This window comes from Primulina eburnea, chromosome 10, assembly GCF_022965805.1.
Source record: "Primulina eburnea isolate SZY01 chromosome 10, ASM2296580v1, whole genome shotgun sequence".
In the NCBI taxonomy this organism is placed as follows: Eukaryota; Viridiplantae; Streptophyta; class Magnoliopsida; order Lamiales; family Gesneriaceae; genus Primulina; species Primulina eburnea.
The window spans coordinates 6690434-6702473 of NC_133110.1; the positions used below are offsets into that span (position 1 = coordinate 6690434).

Genomic DNA, 12040 nt, shown 5'->3' on the forward strand with positions numbered 1-12040 from the left:
TAAGGGTATCAATTCGGGTGGGTTGAGTCGGGTTCATCAATAGTACTATTCAAAATTTGCCCAACCCGAACATAAGTAAAACCGAAAGCTCTCAACTCAAACCTGAACACGAATCAATCCGATCAACCCGTATAACTCGATTTTGATTTTTTAAATAAAATTAAATAAAATACAAATAATAATAATAATACAAATTTAATTTCAACATATAGTAACAAAATCTCTCTCATATATATGATTTGAATTTAAAAATCTAATAGTAGAAAAATAAAATATATTTACTAAACCAAATAATCAATTATTTAAAAAATAAAAAAGTTAAAATAAATATTAAATTATGAAAATTTATGTTATAAATATATAATAAATATTTTTTCAAATATAAAATATATAAAAAAATAGACAATATTTATTAATTATAATTTTTTAAAAAATTTAAATTTTTTGAGTTGATCTGAATCCAACCCAACTAGATCATTTTTTTTCGGGTCAGTTATCTAGGTTCAACTCAGATCTGACTCGAACCCAAAAACTTTAAATCTAAACCTTATTTTTTCGAATTGAACCGTATCTGATTGATGTATTGTGATTTGTGTTGTAACAACCCTGTCAAAAGTCAACAATATCTTTATTTGCAACAAAATCATTAAATCATTGGAATTTTAAATTCACGCACTAGTGCGTGCAATCACGCTCCCAATAAACGCGTTTGGTTTCTAGCGCTACCATTTCTAAAACCCCTTCTCCTTAGGGCAGGAAACTCATGCAAAGTCCTCGCAGAGTGACCTGCGGAGGAAAAATGGTTGACTCGACGGTGGTCTCTGTGGATCTTCCGCCGAAGCCTCCGTCAACTACCGAATTTGGTTCGGCGCCATCGGTTCCACCCATCGAGACAGCATTATTTTCTCAACAGCAATTAATCGACAGCAACTGTAATTTGGGCGAACACCTCAACGACTTAGAAGGACTCGATTTCGATTTCGATTTCGTCCTTGACGATTTTAGTTTCACGCCAGCTGATTTCGAAGACCACCTTCCGGATCCCGCCAAATTAGATGAGACAGATTCATTCAAAATCGAACCCGAATTGGACCCGAATTTCGATCGGTTCGATTTTCGCACGAATTTGGCTCCGTATCAAGTACTTTTAAAATCAGCCTCTTCGGACTTGCGTCATCATTCCGGCGACGGAGATTTCTCTGGAGATCACGGTTCGCTTGGATCCGGGGTTCTGAATTCCGCTTCTCCTGTTTTGGAGTCTAATCAGATTTCTGGCTATCTTAATCTGTCGTCTCCTGAATCGGATGGATCAAATCGAGAGATTTCTGAAAATAGTGTCGGAGACGTAAAGGAGGTGAATTGCCCTTCGCCTGATACCCAGGGTTCGGGGAATTGCAAATCTCATGTCTCGGAGGAGTCTAATGACTGTGCAGCTCGACCGGTGAGTTCTTCTCCGAATCTAAAGAGCAATCCCATTAGAAATGTTTTTGTTGATAATGAAATTAAATCGGAGGATTCAAGTAATTGTAATGCTCCTAGTTCTTTGTTGAAAAAGAAAAAAGAGAGAGATGACTGCTATGGTGAGTCTAGGATTGCTAAATATAAGAAATCTAACAGTAATGCCGAGAACGATGATTATAGCGGGTTGAGTGAAGAGGAAGAGAAAAGGAATGCTAGATTGATGAGGAATAGAGAAAGTGCACAATTATCGAGACAGAGGAAGAAACATTATGTCGAGGAATTGGAAGATAAGGTCAGAATGATGCATTCAACAATTCAAGACTTGAATGTGAAAATCTCGTTTTTTATGGCAGAAAATGTGACTCTTCGGCAACAAATGGGCAGTGGTGGTGGTATGGCTGCCCCACCTCCCCAGATGGCGCCACCTCCTCCTGGAATGTATTCGCACCCAGCCATGATGTATCCGTGGGTGCCGTATACGCCACCTTATGTTATGAAGCCACAAGGGTCGCAAATTCCTTTGGTGCCGATTCCAAGGTTGAAACCGCAACCAGCTCAGTCACAGAAGGTGAGTAAGAAAGTGGAGAGTAAGAAAAACGAGGGGCAAAAGAGTAAGAAGGTTGCCAGTGTTAGTTTTCTAGGTTTGCTTCTTTTTATTATGTTGTTTGGGGGCTTGGTTCCAATCATCAATGTGAAGTATGGAGGAGTTAGGCAGGCACTCACTGGTGGAGAAAGTTATGTTGGTGATGGATATTACGAGAAACATAATGGGAGGCTGCTGATGGTCAACGAGACTGCAAATGGCGAGAAATTTAGCAGTAGGGGAGATTTTAGTCGTGATAATAGCAGTGTCAATCGTTGTCAAAGAGGTAACGGTTGTGGAGGTGAGCCAAATGCTGACGAGTTTTCTCATGTCGGCAATGGGACTGAACCTCTTATTGCCTCGTTGTATGTTCCCAGAAATGATAAGCTTGTGAAGATTGATGGAAATTTGATCATTCATTCAGTTTTGGCAAGTGAGAAAGCCATGGCATCTAACACAGAGGTGGATGGAGAGACTGGTTTGGCAGTTCCTGTAGGTTTGGTTTCTGCTATTCCTGTTCCTGGCGTGGGAAGGAGTGGTATCAGGCATCCCCACCTCAGGGCCCTCGGTCCCAACACAGAAGACAGGGAAAATTTGAAGTCGACAGCAACTGATGGTAGTCTTCATCAATGGTTTCGTGAAGGCCTTGCCGGTAATCTTGACCTTTCTTAGCATTTGATTTTCGTTTTATTCAGTATTTTTAATTAATTTGGGTTAGGACTAAAACATTTCACTGTTGACTTGCTTGCTTAAATTTTGACAGCGAGTTAAAAAATCAAATCTTGATACTTTTTGAATGAATAAATGTGGTTTGTGTGGTGGATATGTTTTGGAAATATTTAGATGTTTAGATGATAGATCGTCTGCAAAGATGTTCTGTGTTGTTGTACATTATTCATACTTGTTCTTGTGTACTATTCTAGATCTGCATAAATATTTTGCCAAGATTTTTTGTCCCACTTGTCGGTTTGCTATGCTAGAAGCTATTTAGTAATCTATAAGCATTAGTAGGAATACATTGATTAAACTAGGTTATGTATCGCCTCTTAATTCTTCATCCTTTTACTGCCTTCCATTCCATAATTGGGTGAACTAATGGATTGAAATATCCATCAGGACAATACTTAACCAAGATGAAGTGCTGTACATTATTTGAGTATACCCCTTGTTTCTTTTCTAGTTTGTGACCGTTTCACTTTGCTCCACTTGCAAACAAGTCTTTGATCTGTAATTTTTGGGTAAAAACAATCTGAATGGAGCTCTCATATATATTTCTTTCCACAAGTGTAACACTATCTTGCTTTTATTTGTGATCAGGGCCAATGTTGAGCTCTGGGATGTGCACCGAAGTGTTCCAGTTTGACATATCACAAGCTTCTGTTTCAGGAGTCGTAATTCCAGCCTCCACTCAAAAAAACATTTCTGAAGAGCAGGCTCAAAATTCTACACATCTCAACAAGGGAAGAAACCGAAGGTTCCTTTTTGATCACCCTATTCCCCTCCCTGAATCCCATCATAATACTTCTGAAGAACATAGACAAAGAAATTCACGAAAAGATAATTTGGATGGTAATAATTTAACATCTTCAATGGTGGTTTCGGTGCTGGTGGATCCAAGAGAAACAGGTGATAGTGACGTTGATGGTGTTATGGGAAAGAACTCCATCTCACGAATTTTTGTTGTTGTGTTGATCGATAGCGTCAAGTACGTAACATACTCATGCATGCTTCCATTTCTAGGATCTGCGTCTCATTTAGTCACTAACTGATGATCGAATAGGAGAAGCTAAGAAGCATCGGCTCAATGAATTTTGTAGATACCTAAGTTATAGAAGTCCTTTGGGCTTATCCTAACTTAATCTACTCATATGTAACCTTACAGCCAACTGTGACTTTTACTCAAGCATGTGCTTTATCATGTATTTATCATAAACAAACGATGGTAAACTTGTAGTTCCTTTTAAATAATGATATCTGCCTTCTATTTTGTGTTAATATTGCATATGAGAAGCTTATTACTAGTTTATTGATTGAGCTCAATGTGGCTGTTGGATATCTTCTATATTGATTTTTCTAAATGATGGAGGTTTGATAGATCTTTATCTATTTATATATATCGGGAACAATGTGCACCAAAAATATAATTTTCCGCGCGCTGCAATCGGCAAAACAAGCAATACAATTGCTAACATAAATCTCATGATATTTGTCTGGATCACTGGATGTTCAGATGTTTATACAACAATTGAAACAAATGTTCATAGAGCCATAGTGTAATCGAAATTTCGATCGTTCTATCTCTAGATCATATATCTCTATACCACGCATTATTCGTCAACTCCTGTGCTACATACTTGGTTATGCCCGATATTATGGCAAGTATTATCATTAGAGACTTCTAAAATTAAGCTTTTTATTTTTTTGGGTTTTTGCGTAAAATAAATCTAGAAACGAATAACGAATTTATTCATATTCTTCACTCATATTCAAGTACTATGATCTCTCTATTTGAAAGTGAAAAACCTATGTACTTTTTTTTTTTTGACTAAACCTATGTAATTTTACTAGGATCCTCTAAAAGTTTATTTTCAAATGACAAAAATTAAGTGTATCACCTTTAAAACCCAATTGGGCGCAATAATTGCATTTATTATGAGAATAACATGTCATTTTAATTATTTTATGATTTAAATATTAGAATCATACCATTAATATCAATTTTTTTTAATTAAAATAAGAGAAGTCCAATGTACTATCTTATATATGTATTATTAAACTATTGTGGGTATATTGCGTTTGGATTGATTGATTTCAAATCTATGAATTCAAATATATTTAAATGTATTTTTATTGTTTATGAAAATAAGATCATAAATTTCAACAATAAAACTTTTACATATTTATATAATATTACATGTTAATTAAGATGAATTTCAAGTATAAATAATTATGATGATATTTGAATTTCATTATAATTTATACTAATAATATGTAAACAATTAAAATATATATTTTATATTTGATTTATTAATTCTTCGTAGTTAATAAATTATAATCAAAATCAATTTCAAATCCTTCTACAAGAAAATTATAGACAATTGAATATTTGGAAAAGAAAATGTATGGAGAGCTGGGCCACCGGACGGCGGACTCACTTTTGCTTCAAGTGGGAATGTCTGTCTGACTTTCTTAATCGATTTATGGACTAGGATTTATATGATGCTCACTTGTATCATGGTCTACAAAGTTAATACAAACCCAGTTCGAAGAAATCCATAAATTTCAGCTATTTATCGAATAATTAACGTCAGCAATCATAAAAATCATTGAAAAGAATTAGCAAATCCTCGGACGTGAAGAAAGAGAAGAACCCAGAAAGATTAATCATTGCTCAGAACCGGGGATACAGAATTCTGGGGCTCGTTTCTTGACTTTTGATCGGAGTTGAGCTTCTCTGTTTCAGGTAAATGGAGTAAATTTTTTTAAAAGACCAGACCTTTTGTTATTCTACTTCTTTTTAGGTGTAATCTGTATTTTTATTTTTAATCTTCACCATATCTTCGTTGTCTGGTATGCAACTTTTGAGATGATGAGAGTGAAACATAAATTCATGGAATGAAGTCCCCTTAGCTTGCAGTGTTTTGTTTTTGGGTTCTATTTGGTTTTTATTTTGTTTGGAACTGAAATAAAATATCTTAATAACGGGATTGCAAATTCCCCAGAAGGTATTTTTTTACAGGAATTTCCATTTGATATATCAACCATGAATGCAAAAACGAAGAGGAGAACCATGACTGAGAATGGTGATACAGGCGAGGACTCTGTTCTTGCGACTATGATCAGTAATGGGGAGGATTTGGGACATATGGTTAGGCTTTCTTTTGAGACAGGGAAACCTGAAGCGCTTTTGCTGCAACTTAAGCATGTAGTAAACAAGAAAGAAGTTGAGATTGAGGAGCTTTGCAAGCTTCACTATGAAGAATTCATTCTTGCTGTTGACGAGCTACGTGGTGTCTTGGTTGATGCGGAAGAGCTGAAAAGTGAGCTGGCGAGTGATAACTTTAGGTTACAAGAGGTTGGTAGCGCGCTTCTAATGAAACTTGAAGACCTTCTCGAATCTTATTCAGTCAAGAAGAATGTTACCGAAGCCATTGAGATGTCGAAGAGCTGTGTTCAAGTGTTGGATCTTTGTGTGAAGTGTAATAATCATGTTTCTGAGGGTCGATTTTATCCGGCTTTAAAAGCTGTTGGTCTGATCGAGAAATATTTGCAAAACATTCCTGTGAAGGCACTGCAATCACTTATAGCTAAGAGGATACCCTTACTAAAGTTGCATATTGAGAAGAGGGTATGCAGTGAAGTTAATGAATGGCTAGTTCAAATTAGGAGCGGTGCGAAGGATATTGGACAAACTGCTATTGGATATGCTGCATCTGCTCGGCAAAGGGAAGAGGACATGCTGGCTCGTCAAAGAAAAGCAGAGGAACAGAGTTGTTTGGGTTTAGGAGATTTCACCTATACACTGGATGTTGAAAAAATCGATGAGAATTCTGTTCTAAAATTTGATCTAACACCTCTTTATCGAGCTTATCACATTCACAATTGTCTTGGCATCCAAGATCAATTTCGTGAATATTATCACAAAAATCGTTTCTTGCAGCTGAATTCAGACTTACAGATATCGTCAACCCAGCCATTCCTTGAATCCCATCGGACCTTCTTGGCTCTTGTTGCAGGTTATTTTATCGTCGAAGACCGGGTCTTAAGGACTGCTGGTGGGTTACTTTCACCCACAGAGCTTGAGACAATGTGGGAAACTGCTGTGGCTAAAGTAACATCAATCTTGGAAGAACAGTTTTCCCATATGGATACTGCAAGTCATCTCCTCCTGGTAAAGGATTGTGTGACCCTCTTCGGTGCAACCCTCAGGCAGTATGGTTATGAAGTGGCCACGATTCTTGGGACTTTAAACAGTAGTCGTGGCAAATATCACGAGCTTCTTTTAACTGAGTGCCGGCAACAAATTACTGACATCATTGCAAATGACTCGTACGAGCAGATGGTGATGAAAAAGGAGTCAGATTACCAGGCAAATGTTCTGTTATTCCATCTTCAAACCTCAGACATAATGCCGGCCTTCCCATATATTGCTCCTTTCTCCTCCATGGTGCCTGAATGTTGTCGAGTTGTTCGTTCATTTATCAAGGATTCTGTTAATTACTTGTCTTATGGGGCGGACATGAACTATTTTGATTTTGTGCGGAAACACCTGGACAAGCTCTTGATTGACGTGTTAAATGAAGTCATTCTTAACACAATTCATGGTGGCAGCATTGGTGTATCTCAGGCTATGGGGATTGCTGCTAATATGGCTGTTTTAGAGAGGGCTTGCGATTATTTTCTCCAGCATGCTGCACAACAATGTGGAACTTCCCGGCAGATCAATCGATAGACCGCAAGGTGGTTTAACGGCCAAGGTTGTTTTTCGAGCCTCAAGGGATGCTGCTTATCTTGCTCTGCTGAGTTTAGTTAACTCTAAGTCAGATGAATTTATGACACTTACTGAAAATGTGAATTGGACTTCCGATGATGCACCTCAGCATGCGAATGAGTACATAAATGAGGTCATCATTTACCTTGACACTGTTTTGTCCACTGCTGAACAAATTTTACCTCGGGATGCTTTGTACAAAGTTGGTAGTGGTGCTTTTGAACATAAATCTAACTCTATCGTTGGAGCTTTTCTCAGTGACAGTGTGAAGAGATTTAGTGTTAACGCAGTCATGAGCATTAACAACGATTTGAAGGCTTTGGAGTCTTTTGCGGATGAAAGGTTTCACTCAACTGGTGTACATGAAATATACAAAGATGGGAGCTTTAGAAGTTGCTTGGTAGAAGCCAGGCAATTGATAAACCTTCTTTTGAGCAGTCAGCCTGAAAACTTTATGAATCCCGTGATACGGGTAAAGAATTACAACGCTCTAGATTATAAAAAAGTGGCTACCATCTGTGAGAAGTACAAGGATTCACCTGATGGACTTTTTGGTAGTCTTTCAAACAGGGCCTCCAAGCAAAGTGCTAGAAAAAAGTCCATGGATGTGCTGAAGAAAAGACTAAGGGATTTCAATTGACAGAGCTTGGAACGTTAATTCTGGACTTCCATTGGCTGATATTTTCGATTTATTTGACTGTTCAAAATTTTGCAGATTAAATATTTATGGTAAAACATTCTTTATTAGAATATAGTTTGGATAGAATTTTTCTCATGTCTAATCAGTCCATTGAATTCTAGTAACTTGGCTATTTATGTCTCGATTATTTGGAAATTTACCGATAAGAGCTGAACCTATATATTCCATGTGGCGATGGATAAATGTTTGGAATGATCCATTTAAGCTCTACTTTACATTTTTAGCTACAGGGAATGGATGATGGAGTGTTATTAATTTATTATCTTTAATTCCCAATTGCTTTTAGTTAGCTTTATGTATACCTGTCATATCTTCCAATGTGTCAGTCCAATTCTTCATGATTTGGAGAACACTAACGTACATCAGATAACTCTAAAAGCATATTTAGGTCTCTGCGGTTTGACTGGAAATATATTATTGATTGCTTCATTAACTTATTTAATTTTCCGTAAAAGGCCATAAATACAAGGCTGAGATTCTTGGATTGTGATATTTAGGTCCCTTTGGAATGAAGGAGTTGATTCAGTATAAGACTTTGATTCAGGGAATGATTTGAGAATGAATTTCAAAACAAGAATCGTAACCTGATACTCACACTTCTTTTTCAACTAGCATTGAATGATTGTGTTAATGAATCTTTAATATATCAGCATGCTACAATGATGGTTTTATGCTTTGGGATACATCTTTTCATGAATAATCTGCACTTCCTGTGGCTCCAAATCCACTCTCCAACACATACCTTTACTAAGCAGCTCCCTGCCCCAAAGAAAAAACCTCCAAACAAAAGAAGGGTTAGAGCCCAATCCTGCATCCATAATGTCTGAATTTTTAAAATATCTCGCTTTGAGGATTCTCGCCATTAAAGATTCAGGATTTTGAACCACTCTCCACACTTGCTTAGCCACAAGAGCTTTATTGAAAGCTACCATACTAACCAAATGGCCTGAAAAATGGCCAATGATGACCAAATGTCATGCATAATTCTCAGTTGTTCCCATTTCATTATCATCAGTTGAGTGACTGGGATTGTAACAAAGCTTATCAATAAAGAAGCCGATGCTCATGAGTCATGACTGCCCATGGCCACCATGCATCGACAAACATGAGGATTAACGATTAATTACGGTCGAGTTCTTGTTATCATCTGTAGAAAACGTCCAATGATCATCATCGATTCTCTCTTCTGTTTTTCATGCGAGGTAAAACGTGAATTTTACGTGTTTGAGTTGCTGATGATCATTAAATCTGTAGTGGGATAATACCTCCATTGTAGCATCTCGTTGTGTGAAACCTGCTTACATTGACACATAATAGATCTTGTTTAAGTTCTGCTAAATTGATTTTTTTCTACGGAAGCAGAAAATGGTAGAGTTTTGGAATTATTTTCTATGTTTAGGGCAAAGAGTTCTTGAATAATATTTTGTGAAGATATCTAAAAGATGCGAATTTGGTATTGTTAGGGATGAAAAAGAGCTTGTGCTATAGGGCGAATTCAAATGGATGTGGTGTCTATGTGCCAAATCAAACGAACATTATGAATTTAGGACTGTGAGGTCCACATGGTTTCAAATCATCACGTAAATTTTTAGAAAAAATCGTAATGTTTAGGATTATTTTGACCCAGTAAGATAATCGGTCGGGACTAAATCGAGAAAAACAGGTCTTTTGTGAAACGGTCTCACGAATTTTATCTATGAGACGGGTCAAGCCTACCGATATTCACAATAAGAGTAGATCTCTTGTGAGACGTTCTCACGAATTTTTATCTGTGAGACAGGTTAACCTCACTGATGTTCACAAAAAAATTTATATTTTTTTATGGATGACCCAAATAAGAGACCGGTCTCACAAAATAGGATCCGTGAGATTGTTTCACACAAGTTTTTGTCTCACAATAAAAAGTAATACTTTTTCATAGATGATCCAAATAAGATATTCGTCTCACAAAATACGACGGTGTAATCGTCTCACACAAATTTTGACGATGGAGAAATATACTAAATATAAGATTAAATGGGGATTTTTCATGAAAATAAACTTTCCACCATTATATATTCATCAAGAACTCACGGGTTCGATGATGATTGAAGTGGGCTCGCCTATCTTTCCCATACACTTTTCTTTATTTGTCATTATTATTATTATAATTGCATAAAAATACAACCAACTCAACCATAATTATGAGTTTTTGACGTAAGCAGATATGTCAGCAAATTCGTCAATTCCCCAGAATTATTGCTCAAAGTTTCCCGCGTAAATTTTAGGGCCAGATTTTCATTCTGTCCTTCACATGGGAATTTATTTATACGTATTCTACTTCATTTGCTCTCTCTATGTATAATTAAGGTCAAGTAGTAGCATGTAAATTTCGTAAACTACACGAATAAATTCTGTATGACAAACTCAAAGTTAAGATGACAGAGACAGAAAGATTGAACGTCTTACCTCCCGACTCACTATATCCTACCATACAAACTACATCTTGGATCAATTGATATGGAATTGTTAAATTCTAGAAGGAATAAATTTCTTTTAATTTGCAACCATCACAAACATTTTCATCATTATGAATTTATCACCAGAAATTCAAAGCGTAGTGTTAGAATTCAGTGTGTGTTCTTCATTGATCACACGACATGGTTTCAGAATTAAAACTCTTTATTTTATAAATAAAATAATGTTATATATTTTTTATATAAGATAAAGTTATGATTTTAAATTATTATAAATCCTTCATATTTTATGAAAATATTTTAAATATATAGATGATAAAGTGGGTTTTGTAATAGAGTAGGTACAGTCTCACGAATCTTTGTTTGTGAGACTTATGTGAGACGGGTCAATCCTACCGATATTCACAATAAAAAGTAATATTTTTTCATGAATTGTAGGACCGAACGCTTACCGTTTTACCAAAAGCTATAGCTAGTAGTAATTGTACAACTTAAATCTTTTAAACCGCACAACAGCTCAAGAACCACGATTCGATCGCTCTACCAAGTAGGGACAATTATTGCACCCAACATGAATGACCCAAATAAGATATTCGTCTCACATAATACGAACTGTGAGACCGTCTCACACAAATTTTTGCCTTTGTAATATGAGAAATGGCGGAATGGATTTTGTACTTTGTTGTATTTTTTGAAAATTTTATATTTTGTAAGATTTAAAACTATTTCATGGGTTTGAAGACAACTGTGTTTTAAGTGGTATTATAATATGATCATTACGATTTTGACTTGAATTGATATATTTGATTTGGAAAAATATTAAATATTATCATATATTATAATTTTGTTATAGGTCTTAAAAATCTATTCATATAGGATATACACGTATATATTTCCAAGCAACTAGCAATGGATTATACAAAGAGAAATTCTCATAAAGTAATATCGACTATAGACAGAGTAATATCGACCATAGACAGAATCTACATGTCATCTTCACGTAAAATGGAGTCAATTATAGTTTATTTACAATTAAAATTTCGGTTAATTATAAATTTATTAAGTTGAGCTGATGTTTTTAAATTTCTATTAAAATTCACAAATTTTTTTCCTTATTAAATTTATTTTCGAGTCTACTCACACATATCGTTATGCTGTTGAAAAAAAAAAAATAGATTTTGTTTGTGTTGGGGCAATACTTTCCTCAGCAAGGCAACTAAAAACACGTGACGTTGGGACTGTTGTATTATATTTGTTCATTCAGTTAAAACTGTCCGAACCGAACTGAACCGAAAGTTTGGTTAACCAAAAATCCAAACGCGATTTTTCAGTTTAACTGAATTTTCATT

The 12040-nt window shown here is 35.8% G+C and overlaps 1 protein-coding gene and 1 pseudogene across 1 annotated transcript; both read left to right on the forward strand.

Moving 5' to 3' along the window:
- The first annotated feature begins 725 nt into the window (after positions 1–725).
- On the forward strand, positions 726–4039 carry LOC140802958 (bZIP transcription factor 17-like). Its single transcript, XM_073158591.1, has 2 exons — positions 726–2696; positions 3362–4039. The coding sequence occupies exons 1-2, from the start codon at positions 764–766 to the stop codon at positions 3811–3813; spliced, it is 2385 nt and encodes a 794-aa protein (XP_073014692.1). The 5' UTR covers positions 726–763; the 3' UTR covers positions 3814–4039.
- Positions 4040–5195: 1156 nt separating this feature from the next.
- Positions 5196–8393, forward strand: LOC140802959 (exocyst complex component SEC15A-like; annotated as a pseudogene).
- Positions 8394–12040: the final 3647 nt, after the last annotated feature.